The 18,325-nt window shown below is 51.4% G+C and overlaps 1 protein-coding gene across 2 annotated transcripts in view; it reads left to right on the top strand.

Moving 5' to 3' along the window:
• Positions 1–18,325, top strand: part of ADAMTS2 (ADAM metallopeptidase with thrombospondin type 1 motif 2) — a 312,393-nt gene that overhangs the window by 25,600 nt on the left and 268,468 nt on the right. Inside the window, exon 1 of one of the 2 annotated variants that reach the window (XM_049874525.1) lies at positions 11,380–12,225. The exons of the other annotated variant lie outside the window; for it this stretch is intronic. Coding sequence (XP_049730482.1) covers positions 12,184–12,225 — 42 coding nt within the window. The 5' untranslated portion in view covers positions 11,380–12,183. Of the gene's footprint in view, positions 1–11,379; positions 12,226–18,325 lie in introns of those variants that run through there. 2 annotated transcript variants of the gene reach the window in all.

The raw sequence follows: 18,325 nt of genomic DNA, 5'->3' as shown, positions 1-18,325 counted from the left end.
TCGTAGTTATTGTTGTTAAGAATATGTACAACAAAACATATACCAATCCAACAGTTTCTACATGTTCAATTCAGTGACATTGATTACATTCTTTGAGTTGTGCAACCATTCTCACCCTCCTTTTCTGAGTTGTTTCTCCCCTACTAACAAAAACTCACTGCCCCCTAAGGTTCCTATCTAATTTTTTGAGTTGCTGCTGTCAGTTTGGTCCCATGTAGCTATCCATACGGCTTTCAATGGCTGATTTTTCAAAAGTAGATTGTCAGGCTTTTCTTCTGAGGCACCTCTGGTGGACTTGAACCTCTTAACCGTTTGAACCACCCAGGGTCTCCTCTTCTTCACTCACCTACCGGGAAACAGTCTTTCTTTCCCTGGTCTGTGGCACTAAGTACAGCCTGGTTGTGGAGGGTTGGCAGTGATGGGCAGCCTCTCTCTTACGTCTGGGAGCCTCTGTTAGCCTGGGATAGTCCGTTAGGTGTCCCCCTATGGCTGGGGAATAGTGCACCTGGGGTATGCAGGACCCTTTGCAGGGCTGGCAGGAACATCACTGCATTTCAGAGTGCCCTGCCATTGGGGCCGAAGTTCAGTGAGACACTTTCAGGAGCCTGTTAACAAGTGGATCCAGTTGTGTAAACTGAAACCTCCACATGAATTTGGAACTCAAAGCCCTGTTTGAGTCCCCGACTTGCCACGTACCAATGAAATGATTTCTTTGAATTTGAATTTTCCCATTGTGTTGGGCGAAGTTTGCAAACTGGTGGGCCGTATGCCATGTCCACCCTGCAGACGTGTTTTGTTTGGCCTTCCCAGTGTTTGGCAAATTTCTCAAAAAGCTCCAGAGTTCCAGTTTCTCTTGAGAACCTGGGAGATCTGGTGTCTCTAGGCCTGCATGCTCCAGGGCCGGAGCTGAGCAGGGCCAGAGTTCTCTAAACGGTCCTCATGGCTCCAGGCACTGCAGTCCCCACCGCTCCCCTAAAATAGCACTGGCCACTTTACCTGCTTTTGTTACCACCTTAGTCCCTGAGACTGCCCCTTCTTTTAGAGATGGATGCAGCATGGGCTTTGGAGGTAGTCATTTCTCTCTCCCTTCCTCCCTTCCACGATTCTGGCTTATGAACCATCAGCTACGTGCAAAATCCTGTGCAGGGAGCTAACAATAAGCTGAAGTCAGACACGGTCCTGCTCCACCAAGTGCATTTCATCCTGGCTCCTTCTCTCACTCCCTGAGCCTCCAGTTTCTCAGAGCCACACTTCTTTCATCTGTAAAAGGTAAAACTTGATAGCAGTAACTACTCAAGTGGGTTATTATGAGGATTAAATGAAACAAGGCCCTTGGCCGGCACTTAGTAACAAATAGCTTTTGTTATTACGAAGTAATATTTTCCTCATGGTCCTGCTAGAAGGAACCAAAGTGTGAAAGTACTTGGAAACTTCTGAAGAGCAGAGCAGAGCAGATATTTATCATTTCTGAGTCGTCTGTGGGCTGGGCTTGGGCTGGGTGTGAGGAGTGGGGAGGCAGGGTTGGGGGGCCAGGCTGTTGGGGATAGGATGCTCTCCCTACCCCAGAACACAACTGGCCTGCCTGTTGCCAGATGAGGCCGTGATGTTCTGAAATGGAATTCTTGGGTCAGAATAATGAAACAGATGTTTACTGGATGAGGCCAAGAGCCTCTGACATCACCAATAGCCCATCAGGACATGGCTGAGGTCGAGGGTCCTCCATCCCTTCCTGCTGACGCAGCATTCCTGGGGCAGCTGCCAGGGCTAGAGGGTGGACACTGCACACACGCCATTTCTTCCACCAGATCCTCCCCACCTGAACACAATTACCCAGGATGAGGAAAATTTCCCAGCTGGAACAAGAGAAGAGTCTTGCCGGTGGGCAGGCCCTCGGAAGGGAAAGGCAGACTCAGGTGGAGAGTGGACTCTGCAAGGTGGTGGAGTAGACTCTGTGGGTGGAGAGTGTATGGAACCACTGGCCAGAGAAGGGGGTGCATGTGCTGCTTCCTGTCCCATCCTCCCAGAAGAGAGAATGCCTGTTCTGCAGTGTCTTCTTTAGCCATCAATCTGGAGGATGTGACTGAGTGGCTGCTGGGGTATCGCTCCAGGCCTTCTCCCACACCTGCTTTCCAGTCCCTCCCCACAGGCCTGACTTAGGTCTAGACTCCTGTGACAGCAAGTGACAGAGAAAATCCAGGGTGAAGCGGCTTAAGCCAGAGAGGGAATGCATGGGCTCCCATGTCTGGCTCCCCCAGCTCCCGCCCTAAGCTCTGCCTCCTCGGTATGTCAGCTGTGCCTCAAGCAGGCTCTCCCAGTGGCCCTAAGCTCACTTTGCACTAGCTTCATGTCTCCAGCAGAAAAAAACCTTTATTTCCCCCACTGGTTCAGTAAGAGTCTGGAAGCTGAGTCACAATGGCTCAAATTGGGCCACGTGCAGACCTTTGAGCAAATCACTGTGGCCAGGCCAGGGAGCAGGGCTTCGATTGGCCAGGTCTGGTCCCATGACCACCACTGGAACCAGGGTATAGCATTAGTCGGACTGAACCACTGTGACCTGAAAAGAGGGAGGGCCGAGGCTTCATAGGAAAGCCAGGCTGATGCTGCTGGGAGGAGAGAGGGTGGAAGCTGGGCAGGGCAGAGCAGCAGGTGCTCACTGCCTTCTCTGTCTCTTGGAATTCTGCCCATCCTCCTTACTGGCCTGCCTTCCATTTCTCCCACTGCAATCCACGTGCCCCATGATAAACATGGCTTGGACCCTGCCAGCCCTGGCATAAGTCCGTTCCATGTCTTTTGGTCACCCACAGGTAAAGCACAGGCGTGAGACTGGCATTTAATGCCCCTCTTGACCAGTCAGCATGTCTGGCTGATACTAACCACCTTATCCGTTTTCTCTCCCATCCCATAGACAAGAACTCTGAAAGAAACCCCCATTAAGTGTAAACTCTGCCCATGTTGCAAACAGCCCTTGTTGCAGGTCTAATTGGGGAACCAGGGCTCTAATGCCAGTCAAGGGTGGGATTGGGCTGCCAAGGAAGCTGGGGCTCTTCTTGTCCACTTGGGTTTCCTTAATAGAGGAGGCAGAGAGGGGTCCCTGAGGAGTCTGGACTCTGACTGGAAGCACCCGGAGCTCCATTTGCCTGGCTTCTGCTCGCCATCCTTCCTCCAGGAAGCCTCTCACCCTCTCTGTAATAATGGTTAGCACAGCTGCAGGCCTACCACCTGGTTCGCTGGTCGATCTCATTCTCACCTTTTCTGTGTCATGAACACTCTTAGCAGTCTGGTGAGGCCCCTGGAGCCCTCATCAAAATAATGTCTTTGAATGCATCATATAAAATACAAAGGAAACCAATTCTATTGAAATAAAGCTATCAACAATGAAAAAATTATATAATGCAGCAATGCATGTGCTTTTTTATTGTTATTGTCATCATACTTTTTTTTACAACTGCTTTATTGAGATATAATTCCCATACCATACAATTTACCCATTTAAAATGTAAAATTCAATGGCTTTTAGTATATTCACAGAGATGTGCGACATTTACCACAATCGATTTTAGAACATGTTCATCATTCCCAAAGAAACCCTATACCCTTTAGCTATCACCCCAATCCTCCATCTTGCCCAGCCCTAAGTAACCAGTAATCTACTCTCTATCTCTATGGATTTGCCTATTCTGGACATTTCATATAAATGGGATAATTTGTCCTCTGTGTCTGGCTTCTTTCACTTAGCATAAAGTTTTCAAGTTCACCCACGTTGCAGCATGTATCGGAATTTTTTTTCTCTGTATCGCTGAGTAATACTCCATTGTGTGGAAATGTCACATTTTGTGTCTCCAATTCATCTGTTGATGGACACTTGGGTTGTTTCCACCTTTTGGCTATTGTGGATAGTGCTGCAATGAACGTTGGTGTACAGATTTTTCATGTGCATTTTCATTAATGCATAACAAAATCTAGCAGCGGGTCTCATGACTTCCATAATTTGTAAGTAGTGGTGAGTGTAAACACTGAGAGATGAAAATCCCAGTGATGGCTGTAGTGTCAGGCACAGGTGCTACTAATACTGTTGGGGTTTGTGGCCTCCATTCGTAAATAGTTGAAGGAAATGCCAACTCTCGGTTAGAGGTGAGTGAAAATGAAGCTGGAGTTATCTATCTCCTCTCCCAGTTTACAGAGCCCGGGTTAAGAACCCTCGAGAGGGCTCCCTGAGGGCAGTGGCAGGACCCTCACTGTGGGTGCCCAGTGCCTACTACCTGGTACAGGTGGCCCCGAGGAATACTGTTTGTGTTGGGGACTGTGGAGGGGGCAAGGTGTCCAGGTCAGGGTGGTGACTGTTCTGCCTTGTTCTCGGCCAGTCTCTGCGGCCCACTGTGAGTCGTGATGTCCTCCTACACTTTCCTCCCCTAAGTGTTCTCTGTGTCCCTAGCTTGGAAGTCCTGCAGCTGGGGTTGGGGGGAGGCCCTCCTGGACTGTTGGGGACGCCCCTTTACCTTCCCTTCTGCCAGACCACTTCCCTTCACAGCTACTTACCAGGGATCGTAGCCAAAGGCCTGTCAGCGGGGGTTCGCCGATGGATCTTATGTCAGACACACACCCAGCTCCCTGCCACCAGCTGGGGTAATGCTTGCCTCTGGAGGGCACCAGGCCCTGTCACTTCCTGTACAGCCTCCTGCCAGCTGTGGTGCTGCTGAGGGCTCCTGGGTGGCATGGAGGTATGAGTCCTGCCTCTTGCCGATCCCCGTGCATGTGCATAGGCAAGTTCCTGTACTCCTGGTGCTCAGGAGGGATAGCGCCTGTGCCTAGGAGCTGCCTTGCCAGGCACCTCTGCCTGGGGACACCTGCAGTAGGGAGGTGGGCCCCAGCTCGTGTATGAGAGACTGACTCCCCACACCCCCCGCCCTTGGCGTCCTCAGGACCCCCATTGGAGGGAGCTGTAGCCCGAGAGGCCTCTGTGCTCTCCAGCTCGCTCCTCCCCACACTTGGGCTGCAGCCCCACCTGGCCTGGGCGGACCTGCCCATGCACTGCCAAGGCCCTTGTCTGGTGCCCTTCTGGGGGCCTCCTGTCTTGCTGCTTGTATTTCAGAGCAGCCAGAGGCTTCGTTGCCTCTGTAGCTGGCAGTGGCTTTGCTGAGCCATTCAGAATTGGCTCCTGGCCTCCTTGCTTCTCCTGGGTGTCTTAGGTGGCAGTATAGCTCTATTTCCAGGCCTGCGGGAGAACCCGAGATTGCCTTAAGGGTTTGCCCTGAATTGAGGGGGCAGATCCCAGCCTTTAGTGTGGACTGGGCTCCGTATTCAGACCTGTGTGACGTTGGGCAGGTGACTTCACTTTCTGAGCCTTAGGAGCTCGAACTGGATTGAAGAAAGGGACGGTGGTTGGCAGCCTGTGCCTGGTACAGGGACTAACACAGCTTCAGGCCCTCTTCCCCATTGGTGCTGGGCCCTATGGGTCCTGAGGGCTCCCAGTGTCAACCATCCTGGGATGGTTCACAATGGATTACAACTTTTTGTTCCGTCTTTCTTAACCCAAAAGTGCCTAGCACTGAATAGAACAGAATGCATAAACAAACTAAGGGAAAAAAAATTGAAATCTCCTATACTCCCATCACCATGCAACATTTTAATGTATGTTTTCCACATATATATGCGTATACACAAACGTGTTTATAAAAAAGGGACCATATTGTGCATACTCTTTGTGACCAGCTTCTGTAATACGTATATATGTGTGTATATATACACATAGCCCTGCTGTTGCAGTGGTTAAGAGCTACGGCAAGCCATGGCGAGCTACGGCTGCTAGCCAAAAGGTCAGCAGTTTGAATCCACCAGCCGATCCTTGGAAATCCTATGGGGCAGTTCTACTTTGTCCTGCAGGGTCACTGTGAGTCAGACTGACTCAATGGCAACGGGTTTGGTTTTGGGTTTATATGTATGATGTATTTCTGGATCATTCTATGTCATTCTACCTGAAGATCATTCCCCAAAGGCAGCATAATGTTTGTAGAAAATGTGGAGAGGCTAGGATCTTCAGGTGCTGGGAGTTGTGGGCCTGGGGGGTTGAGGGAGAGGCTGAGGAGGAATACCCCGAGGTTCCTGGCTTGGGTGGGCATATGAGTGGGAGGGAGGGGTGCTGGCCAGGGAGAGGAGCAGGCTTGGGGGTGTGTGTCATTTGTGCTGTCTGCCGGGGTAGTCTTGCTGGAGACAGTTGTAAATGAGGGTCCTTGGTAAGGTCTGGGTAAAGTCCTGTGCACAGGAGCAAAGGGGGGCGGGGGTGACGACCTAGGGAGGGTGGCACAAATGAAGAGGAGGCAACAGGAGGAGGATGGCCGCTCCTTTGTGCCCCATCTGCCATGTAGGAGACAAGAGGAGGACTTAGTGGGGACTTGTCAGATGGGTTGCCCATGTGTGGATGGATGAGAGAGTTTTAAGAGGAAGGGTATGTGAAGGAGGAGGCTACGGATAGCAGTGTGCCTCAGGTCTAACCTCAAAGAGCGGGCTTTGCAGAGGTAAGGGTCAGGGTGTGGGTGGAAGCGAGACAGATGAGGCTGAGGGGCCAGAGAGAGGCAAGGACATGAGGAAGGGGATGCTTTATGGGAACAAATGCTGTAGCAGACAAGATGTCTGGTAGAAGGGAAGTTTTATTCCTAGCAATGTCTGAGTATACGTATGGGCAGGCAGTATTTAAGTGTGCACCAATGTATATGTGTGTCTAAAGTCTGCCTCTTTGCACAGTGGATTTTAGGTGGCTTGAGTTTGTCCATAGACTGAGACCAAGGACCCAGGAGAGTGCGAGAGTTTGAAGATATGGAAGAGTAAGGGTGTATTCGTCAGGAGTTCTGGAAGTGTCAGAAACCCATATTAAACTGGCTTAAGCAAAAAATAACTTTCAGCTAGTGAACCTGGAAAAAAATAATCTAGGGTTGGCTATGTAAGCTTCAGTTACAGCTGGATCAGGGGCTGAAATAAATTTTCAGTCCTTCTTTCACTTTCTCCAACTCATGACTCTCTTCTAGTCTGCACTGATTTCATTCTCAGGCATGCTCATTCCATGAGGAAGAAAAATGGTTGCAGGCAGCTGCTGCCTCTCTTCCTCACAGTTTAGCAACCCCAAAGGAACAAGCTTTTCTCTTCTAACAGTTCCAGCAACCGTTCCTGGATTTACTCTGAAGGACTAACTTGTGGCAAGTTCTTACCCCTAAGCTGTGTTCACTGTGGCTGGTGATGATGCACGCACACACCCTCCACATGACCTGAGGGGAGGAGAAACAGCTCCCCAGGAAAACAGAGGCTCTGTGATCCGAAGGAGGGGTAAGCCCGAGGTTCTGAGGATAAGGTAGGGCAGGGATTGGGAACCCTGGGAGCTGGAGGAGGGTGCCGCTGCCCTGGTAGGAGGGAAGGAGAGGATGCAGAGGCAGAAAGAGGCAGGAGGGGCTTCCTCAGTGGCCTCTCCTCCCTCCTCAGGCAGGGCAGTGACGGTGAGGGGGTCAACCAGTCCTGGGATGTGGCTACTGCCCCAGGGACCCACAGGCTGGGCAACAGGAGTGGCCTGATGCAGAACCACAAGCTTTGAGCTGGTCAGGGCCAGTCCTCCTTCCTTAGGAGCCAGAGACCAGGAATTGTCAAGGCTGGGTGAGAGGTGCTGAGGGCTGGGTGCAAACGTCCCAGCAGAGCCCTGGGCAGGAGTTCTGGGAGCAGGCAAGATGACCACTCTGTCCACAGAGACTCGTGGCACTGTGTCTAGCCTGTAGCCAAGCTGCTTCTGGCCTACCGAATGGGTGTGGCCACTGGTTGAGAGGAGGGTCTCAGCTCTGCCTGGAAGGGGGGTCCTACTGGATGAGTGCAGGTGGGACAGGGCTGGGTGGGGGAGGCAGAAACTCAGCCAGAGATCAAATGAACATCATTTTCAGAGAGTAGTATGAATCATGAAACTAAGCAGATAATGAGGTGTGACTGAGCGTACATGTGTGAGTGCACACGAGTGCACATTCATACAAATGCATGTGTGTAATGCATATATGTATGAGTGCACATGAGTGTACGTGCATTTGGGCAGGCACATGTGTAATGCATGTGAGCGTACATGCCTTGTCCATGCATATGCATTGTCCACGCACAAGGCAATAGCTGTTGGGAACACACAGTGCTAAGAATAGCCTGTAATCTTTTACAAGACTTCATTCATAGCTTGATGACAATAGAAGAGAAATAATATGCAAGAAGGGAAAAAAAGCAAAGTTAAATATGGCTTACAGACACCCCTTTCCCCAGTGTGCCTAGGCTGAAGAGGGCCTCCCTGCCCAGGGATTGACTCTCTGTTACCCCAGACTTGCTCTTGGATTAGGGAGTCTAGCCTTCCTGGAAGGCCCTCAGTCCTCCTCTCCCATGACAGTCCAGGCCTCAAGGTCTCAAAACCCAAGAAAGCAGTCTCAGTGTTTTCCCCAAGGGCGCTGGGGAGTGTCTTAGTTATCAAGTGCTGCTATAACAGAAATACCACAAGTGCATGGCTTTAACAAAGAGAAGTTTATTCTCTCACAGTCCAGGAGGCTAGAAGTCTGAATTCAGGGTGCCAGCTCCAGGGGAAAGATTTCTCTTTCTTTTGGCTCTGGGGGAAGGTCAGGTCATCAATTTTCCGCTGTACTAGGAGCTTCTCAGCGCAGGAACCCTGGGTCCAAAGGACGCGCTATTCTCCTGGCTTTTGTTTCTTGGTGGTATGAAGTCCCCCTGTCTTTCTGCTTGCTTCTCTTTTATGTCTCAAAAGACATTGATTTAAGACACAATCTAATCTTATAGATTGAGTCCTGTCTCATTAACATAACTACCTCTAATCCTGCCTCATTAACATCATAGAGGCAGGATTTACAACTCATAGGAAAATCATATCAGATGACAAAATGGTGGACAATTATACAATACTGGGAATCATGGCCTAGCCAAGTTGACAGATATTTTTGAGGGACACAATGCAATCCATAACAGGGAGGCTCAGCTCCTTCCTGAGCAAGTGTGGCCTTGCTCCACCCACCTTGGTTCAGGATTTGAGCTGTGCCTCTGCACCTCTGTGCCTCCACCCAGGACAAATGCTGCCACTGGCCTGTGGCCCTTGATGTCTTCTAACCATCAACATTTCAAAACATATGGAGACCTAGTGTTTGCAGGAGCGGCCACTGCATGTGTGCCATTTATTCCTATATCCCATCCTTGTTCTGGAAAAGGGCCTGAAGCCACTGGAGCAGATACATCTTCAGAAAGGGCTGCAGAGGGGCCTTTCCCTCCTGGTCAGGCTGCCTGTGGTTGCCCGGGGCTCTGCCTCAGTCTCTCTCCCTACCTCGCTCCTTGTCTCTCCCTCGTCTCTGTGGCTGGCTCCACCTCTGCCTCTCCCAGCTTCAGCTTTATGTCTTTTTAATGAGGGCTTGGCCTCCTGTGGGCCATTGCTCAGCAGCAGTGCATTTAATTAATAATCTTACATTGCAGTTTTTCAGAGTAAATGTTGCCTTTTTATTCTTCACTAATTGGAAGAGGCTAGTTAAGCTCTGAGATGAATGCCCTTCCTGCTGGGGCTATCTTAGCCCAGGGTCTCCACTGGGGTGGCTAGGTGGGCCAGGCGCCCCCACCCTGGAACAAGGCATTGGGCAGCTCAGATGGTGGCAAAGGGAGGACAGAAGGCGCTGTCCCACCTGTTCCTGGGAGGACCATGGTGCCAGTGTCTAGGGCAGAGATCTGGCAAAGGCCAAAGCCCAGCCCCTCCCCCGTCTTTGGGGAGAGCTTGCTGGGGACTGGGGGTCCTGCCTATGAGCAGGACCTTGGGCTCACCACTGCCACGTTCACTGTGTCCTACCCCTATACCAGCTGTGATGGATTGAATTCTGTCCCCCCCAAATGTGTGTGAACTTGGCTAGGCCATGATTCTCAGTATTGTGTAATTGTCCATCATTTTGTCACCTGATATGATTTTCCTATATGTTGTAAATCCTATCTCTATGATGTTGATGAGGTGGGATTAGCGGCATTACGTTAATGAGGCAGGACTCAATCTACAAGATTAGGTTGTGTCTTAAAATCAGTCTCTTTTGAGATATAAACGAAATGGGCAGAGAGACATGGGGACTTCATACCATCAAGAAGAGCCAGAAGAATAGTAAGTCCTTTGAACCTGGGGGTCCCTGGGGAAGATTGCTGACAAGGACCTTCCCCCAGAGCCAACAGAGGGAGAAAGACTTCCCTTGGAGCTGACGCCCTGAATTTGGACTTCTAGCCTTCCAGACTGAGAAAATAAACTTCTGTTTGTTGAAGCCATCCACTTGTGGTATTTCTGTAGCAGCACTAGATAACTAAGACACCAACCCTGGGGAAGGCCCCCAGAGGTCCCACAGTGCCTCATTCTGGTGTTCCGGAATCTTCCCCTCAGGCCCAGTCTATACCTGCCTCTCTGGCCACTGTGGCCCAGCCGACACTCCACCCACATGCCTGCACCACACTTATCATGCCACTGGACCTGGCCAGGGCGCACAGCAGGTCCTCAGTTAAATGTGTGCTGAAATGGACAACTCCCCAGTAAACATATGCACCCCTCCCTCTGGAATCCCTAGGTGGTGCAAACGGTAAACGGACTTGGCTGCTAGCCAAAAGGCTGGAGGTTGGAGTCCGCCCAGAGGCACCTTGAAAGAAAGGCCTGAAGATCTACTTCTGAAAAATTATCCGTTGAAAACCCTGTCAAGGGCAGTTCTACTCTGAGACACACGGGATTGCCAGGAGTTGGAGTAGACTCAATGGCAACCATCCCCTCACCCCAGCAATCAGGGCAACACAAGCTAAACCAACACAGTAAAGCTGTTGGTCACCCACTAGGTGGGCAAGCAGGAAGGGGCTGGTTTTATTCTGTGTCTGCAGCATGTGTGGGTGAAAGAATGCCAGCTCAGGGGCAGGGGGTACAGTTGCTGGGTTCACAGATGGGTGTTTAAGGAGCATACCTGCCCATCCCCCAACTCCATGTCCAAGAACCTCCTCTAGAGGTGCGATGCTCAGGTACTGTTGTGTGAGATCAAATGCTGGAAACCCCACATGTCCATCCAGGAGAGAAAGGCCACGTGAACTACGCGTGGGTGTTGTAGCACAGGGATGAGGTGCAGCCCAGGCATGAGTCTGGATACAGTGGAAGGAAAAAGCCCACTGCAGGGGGCCATGCAGGTGTTGTGCATTTAGGAATGCCACACAGTCACACGCTCTGTGGATGCTTACACCTGTGTGTGCATGTGCAGGTGTGAATGCACTAATGGGGCCGGCAGTGCAAGAGTTGTGCTGGTGGTACTGGGGAGTGGGGTCATATTTTGGTTTTGGGGAGAATATATTTTTTTCTTTTTATAGTCCCATCATACTTGTACAATTAATGGGAGTCCCTGGGTGGTGCAAACGGGTAATGTGCTCGGCTGCCAACCAAAAAGTTGGAAGTTCCAATCTACCCAGAGGCACATTGGAAGAAAGACCTGGAGATCTACTTCCGAAAATTCAGTCATTGAAAACCCTATGGAGCGCAGTTCTACTCTGACCCATGTGGGGTTGTTATGAGTTGGAGTTGACAATTTTTTTTTGTATGCGTGTAACTAATGCAAGAAAGTAAGTGGAGCTTCCTGACGTTCTCCGTGCCTTTGTGCACATGTTTGTGTTGAGCAGGGACTGCACTCCTGGTGTGCTCCCCAGGGTGGGTATCTAGCGAGGAGGTCCTGTGATCTCAGGTCCTGCAGCAGCAGTGGCTTTCTAGCCTCAGGTCTGGGGAGGTTGAGCACCTGCTCGTTTCGATTAGTTGGGCTGGAGGAATGTTCACAGCCTCCCCTCTGGACCGTCTGGTTCTGCTAGCAGGAAATGTCAGGTGCAGTGGGGAAGGACACATCTGAACTGTGCAGTCCCTCCAGCTCAGGGCCCAGGGCGTGCTGGGCATCTCCCATTGCACCAGGTTCACCACTGACTGTACGCCTGCCTGTGCGTGTGTCTTGCTTTATGGAAGCTGAGTGCTGGGCATCTGGATTCGTCACGCTGCGTGGGAGACAGAAGTTAGGATAAGAAGTGCTCCTCTCGAGCAGGCTTGGATATGCAGGTTGGTTTTGTGTTACGTGTCAGCTGCTCTGCCAGCTGAGTCAGTCTTCAGGGAAAAGGACGGCTCTACCAGAGACCCAGCAACGTGTTATGAAGAACTACCAGGAAACCATCAAGTGTACAGAAACCAAGGTACTGAGGTGGAAAGGGCTGCTAGAGGAATTGGCTCTGCTGCTGGGTGGCAGATGCTTAAGAGGCCACAGCACTGGCACTCAGGGCCCTGGGTGGCCTGCAGGCAGAGCTGGCAGGAGGGCTAGATGCAGTGGCAATCCCAGCAGGCCCTGGGGTCGGGCTCTGGGTTTGGCCCTTTGCATTCCTGTAGCTGTCTGTTGCAAAGAATTAGCTGGAATTTCTTCCTTTCCTTCCTTTCTTTGTTTCTCCCTTCTATCTTTCTTTCTTTCCTACTCTTCCTCTCTTCCTCTTTCCGCTCTTCTTCTTTCTCTTTCCTTCCTTTCTCCCCTGTCTCCCCACCCTTTTATTCAGTAACAGTTCTTCATACTTCCTATGCCCCAGGCCTTGTGGAACACTCTGTGAAGAGGCAGACAAGCCCATGTCCCTCCTCTGTTCTCCACAAACTCGTGATTTCCTGGAGAGACACTTAAGAAGGGTCTTGAATGCCATCCCAGGGAATGAAGAGGGTATTCTTTGGGGAATGGGGAGCATCATAAGAGCCCCTTAATGGCTTAAGCAGGAGTATTACATGAACACAATGGCATGAGCCCCTCTGATGCTCTGGCCCCATGATGGATCCTAGCTGTTTTAAGCATCTCCTAGGGTGCTGCCCTGCTGGGTTGCTGTGCCCCTGTGGCTCTGGTGAGGACTTAGCTGCTGCTGACTCTTCTGAGGGGACACAGGTATCCTATGTTGCCAGCTGCCATCACTCTGGTCTCAGGGGATGGTGCGGCCTTCCCCCCACCAGATGTGATCCTTTTCTTTAATTCTTGGCAAATATGACTTCTCTATGTTTTTGTCTCTTGCCAGCCACCCCTGGTGTGCATTTCCTGATCCTGCAGTTTGACGTTTCTTTGATCCTTTCCCCTTTCTAGCAATCTGCTCTTTCTCTCTGGGAGCTTTTATAACTTTCTCTTTGTCTTTGATGTTCTAAGGTTTCATTGTAATGTGTCTAGGTGTGGGGCTTTTCTTAGATGTATGTATTGATCAGCTCTCTATGAATCCATTCAAGGTGAAATATTTCATCTAATTTTGTGAACTTCTTGGCTATTATGTCTTCAAATATTTCTTCTCTATTTGCCCCCCTTTCTACTTCTGAGATTCATCCACATCGTTTAACTTTTCTCTTATACTGTATCACTCTTGATCCCTTCCTGTAGCATCTAGAGAGAGAACTCTGACCAAATTTCTTAGCTTCTGAGTTTGTCGTTTGGTTCAGCCACTTCAGCTAGTCACAGTTTAGTAACTGACTCCTTTTTTTAATTACATTTATCCTAACTAGCTTTTCATTTGTTTGTTCTTTGTAGCTGCTCCTTCCTGCTCCATGTTTCCAATGTTGTTCTTTATCTCTCTGAGAATATATATTATGCTTAGTTCAGTTCTTCTTCACTGTAATAGGCTGTTCTAAGTGTGGTCTTTCTTTTACAGGACATACGCTGCTCAGTCAGATGTGAGCTCTTATTCCCCAGCGGGTATAAGCGACTGGCTGGCTGACTGGGAGGGTTCCTGCCCAGGCTTCAGCTCCTGTGCCTGCTGGCAAGTTGGACAAGGACCCGGCTTCCTTCCCACCCTTGTGTGCATCTACTGACCCGAGCTAGTGATTCCTGACCCGGGGGCACCCCACCACCACCACCACTCATAAATATAGGAGAGAAGTTGGCCCCAGCATTCTGACACCACCCTCCCACATTAATCTGACCTCAGTGCACTCCAGAAGGCAGGAATTGAGTCTGGTCCTCGGTACCTTGCAACACCTGTCTTAGGATAGTCTGAATGGGGTAGGGTAGAGGCTGTGCTAGATGCGGAGGGCCTAGACCAGGGAGGAAGAAGAGAGATATGAGGCCTGTACTGAGGCAGGGGCAGGAGGAGGGGCAGGAGGAGGCAAGGGTGGGGTGAGAGGAGACTGGGGACTCCGGGACGTAGTAGGAAAGAAGAGGAATCTAGGATGACCTCTGACTTGAATAACTGGGAGGAGGGAGTGCCACTGACTGTGAATAGGCACGCCGGGACAGGACACAGGGAGCAGAATGCAGGGGCATGCCAAAGAGATTCCCTGTGCATCCAGTGGCTCTTGGTGGGGACAGGACAGGGCCCTGATGTCATGGATGGTGTGGGCTGGCCTCTCCTCCCTGGGCTGAGATAGGAGACTTGCCTGGGTCCGTGGAAGCCCTAAGGCTGGGCAGAAGAGGGCATATCCCAGAGGCCGGATATTGAGGTTCTGGCCAGGGTCACCTCTATGGACTGTGTAATCCTGGGCAGCCACCTTGACTTCTGCAGGCCTGTTTCCTGCATCTGTAAAATGGGGGTATATTCCTGTGAGGACGTGGCAGTAAATACTGCCATGAGGGAAGGGACGTGGCTCAGGGGCTGCAGAGGGGCAAGCCAGCATGGTTAGTGAGCAGGGGGGCTTGGAGCTGAGGGAGGGTTTGGTTCCTGGGCTTTGAGTAAAGCACAGTGGATTTACTACCCTTGTTTCAAAAAGAGAGGGAAAAACAGTGTCTGTTCCGGCCACGACTGGGGGAGGAGCCGTATCTCTGCCCAGCTTCCCGTACTCCCTCCCAGCTCCTGTGCTCAGTTAGCTCAGTGTTGGCAGCCACCCAGCTCCCAGCTCCGAGTGAGACGTGGCAGCCAGGATGCTGAGACCCGCCAAGCCCCAGATGGCTGGTGTGAGGTGCTTCCCTCAAGTTGAGCTGAGCAGACAAGGACATGGACCGGCCTGGCAGGGGAGGCAGGCAGAAAGGGGCTGGGAGCCCAGGAAGTACCATCCTTGGCCCTGGCTCAGGCCCAGCCCTGCCTGCTCTGAGACCGCATTGCATCTGAAGCCTCCATGTGGATGCAGAATTCAAAGCTTTGGGTCCTGACTATGGGTGAGGGGATGCTTCTTGCTGGGGTGTACAGCAGCCCCTGGTCAGGCTCTGGTCAGGACCTCCTACCCCTGGTCTTAGAACTGGATGTCCCTCACCTCTCTGGCTGTGTGTGTGTGTGTGTGTGTGTTCTTTGCAGACCATTCCCCAGAAGGGAGCCCTTGGGGGCTTTTAGGCCATTTGTTTTGATTGTTACAACCAAGCCTTTAAATACTATTCTATTGCTCTTTCTCCATGGATCAACTTTCTGGACCTTATCTATTGACTTCCTGCCATGGAAGAAGAGAATTTTGCTCAGTTACACCCCGGTTACCTCTCCTCTGCTCCGTTCTTCTAGAATAGTCGATCACTGCTTCTAGTCCATGTTGTCGTTACCCATTATATTGGTTTCCTGTGCTGCTGTAACAAATTCCATAAACTGGGTGGCTTAAAACAACACACATTTATTCCCTCACAGTTCTGGAGGCCAGCAGTCGGAATCAGTTTCACTGGGTTGAAATGAAGGTGTTGGCAGGCTGCGCTCCCTCCAGAGGCTCTAGGGCAGAATTGTTCCTTGCCTCTCCCAGCTTCTGGTAGCTGCCGGAGTTCTTTGGCTTGTGGCCTCATCACTCTAATCTTCTAGGCTAGCATTTCAAATCTCTGTCTGCTCTGCCTTCACATAAGCTCCTCCTCTGTATGTCTGTTTAATTTAATCCCCCTCATGGGGCCCACACCAGGTAATCCGGGATAATCTCTTCATCTCAAAATCTTTAGCTTAATCACATCTGCAAAGTTTTTTTTTTTTGCTATAGAAGATCCCGTTCACAGGTTCTGGGTATCGGTAGGGGGACATATCTTTGGGGGCACTTTTCAGCCCAGCACACTTGTGGACCTTTAAATAACACGTTTGCACCTTTGCTTCTCCTTCCACCAGGCGCAGGCAGTGTGTCTGGGGTCCACCCTTAATGAGACGGGGGTCCAGGTGCCCCTTCTCTCCCCTCCCCACTTCTGCCATCCCTTCTGCAAGGATAAGGTGCATAACATTCATGTTCCTTTGTGTAACTGTTTTTGCCTCTACGTCTATTCAAACAGCTGTGAAGAATCTATTGTGTTTTTGTAGTTGTTATTCTTTGAGTGCCTCCCCACCCCCTAGCTGTCTGGCCCTGGCAACTCCCTCAGAGGGTCTGAGCCTTCTGGTGCCTTTCCCAAGGGTCAGAGAGGCCAGTCTGGAGGCACTCAGCATCAATTTCCTTAATCTGAGTCTAGATAAGGCCCTTCTGGGGGTGTGTTAAGCCAGGGGCCAGTGCCTTGGACTAGGCAGGTGGAGAGGCTGCTTTCCCACTCCTCAGGGTGGGCGGACCTGCACTGGAGCACACATCTGCTGTGCATCCGTATCTTCCACTTAGAGAGTCTGCTTGAAGAGTGGTTTGGAAAACTTGTTTCCTGTTGTTGAGATGGTGGGTGACAAAGTTCTGTCCTGACTGAAGGGGTCTTTGGCTCTGACTCCCAGAAGAAGGGGTAAAGGGTGAGAACAGTGAGCATACAGGGGGGTTGCAGCAGCGGGGAAGGTGGAGAGCTCCGGTCAGGGGCGCCTGTGTGGCTGGGGTGGGCAGCCTGCCATGTCCTGCTGTGCTGGACAAGGCCCTCTGACCTCAGAGTGTGGCCGTGATGTGGGGTGGTTGTTCTGTCACTGTAACTATCACTGTGTTGACAGAGGCCCTGGTGGCTCTGCTTCTCCAGGGCTTCCCTAGCCACTCTCCCCTGGATCCTTCCAACACTTTTGGGGGGCAGAGATTATTCCTCTCAATTTACAGCTGGGGGAAGTGAGGAGAGAGTGAGAGTCTGCAGCAAGCAGAATCAGAGCAACCAAGATGGCTCCCGTGAGTAGAAGGGCCCTGTGCCGGGGGTGTCAAGGAGCCCTGCCAAGGTCTAGGGCAGGCTTCCCAGGCTCTCACAGGCATCAATTCACTGGGAGCCTTGGTGAAATGCAGGTCGGTGGTATAGTGGTTAAGAGCTCGGCTGCTAATCCAAAGGTTGGCAGTTTGAATCCACCAGCTGCTCCTTGGAAGCCCTATGAGGGGCATTTCTACTCTGTCCTACAGAGTTGCTATAAGTGGGAATCAACTCGCCAGCAATGGGTTTTTGGTTTTGGTTCACCAGGCCTGGTTGGGGCCTGGGATACTTTATCTCTAACAAGCTCCTGAGTTTCTCAGTGGTGCAAAAGGTTAATGTGCTTGGCAGCTAACAAAAAGGTTGGAGGTTCCAGTCCACCCAGAGATGCCTCAGAAGAAAGGCCTGGTGACCTAGTTTCAAAACATCATCCGTTGAAAATCCTGCCTAGGATGGCTCTACTCTGACATGTGTTGGGATTGACTCGACAGCACCTGGTTTGGTTAACAAGTTCCCGAGGATGATGCTGCCTAGGGAGCAAACTTTGAGTAGTGAGGCACTCTCCATAGCAACCCTCATCCCAGTGGCCGATGGAGTAACTTTATGGACTTCTCCCTTGCCTTGGGGCTAGGAGTCCCAAGGTTTTTAATGACCAGGGGAGCCTGCAGGCAAGCTGTGTCAGGGCTTTTGGGAGGGCTTGCAGGTGCCCTTGCTCCACCCCAACCTGGGGGAGGTGAGCCAGAGACAGAATGGTTCTTGTATCCTGTTCCCACAGTTTTGTTCCGTACCCTGTGCTGGCCACGGGGAACAGGGAGACCCAGGCACCTGCTGGTGGGGACCTTCAGCCTGGGGGGGGGGGGGGCAGATGGGTCACAGACCACGAATCACAGATCAGGTCATTTCCGAGTGGTGGGCTGTAGAGAGAGCGAAAGCAAGTGACATGACGTGCCTGGGCCAGCACAGGCACCCTTAGCCAGCATGTCCGGGGTGGCTGGTCTGAGGAGGGGACACCTTGCCTAGACCTGAAAGGGCAGGAAGGTGCCAGCTGAGGCAGCTGCCTGGGCAGAGCATGTGGGCGGCCAAATGGGCAAACTCACCACTTGACATGCACAGGTCACAGTCCAGAGGAAAGCACGCTGGGGAAGCTGACCTGGAGTCCGGGAAGGAGCCAGACAGGGCGAGACGGGAGAGAAGGAAGGAAGGAGCACGCACTGCATGCTGACCAGGGTCGTGTCCTGCCTTGCAGCAACCACTGTGACATTTCATCATCATGTATCCCTCTCTGCACCCGTTTTACAGAGGAGAAACTGAGGCCCAGAGAGGTGACT

This window comes from Elephas maximus, chromosome 2, assembly GCF_024166365.1.
Source record: "Elephas maximus indicus isolate mEleMax1 chromosome 2, mEleMax1 primary haplotype, whole genome shotgun sequence".
Taxonomy (NCBI): domain Eukaryota; kingdom Metazoa; phylum Chordata; class Mammalia; order Proboscidea; family Elephantidae; genus Elephas; species Elephas maximus.
Note: the sequence above shows the minus strand (reverse complement) of the source record. Positions and strands in the feature narration are given on the sequence as shown.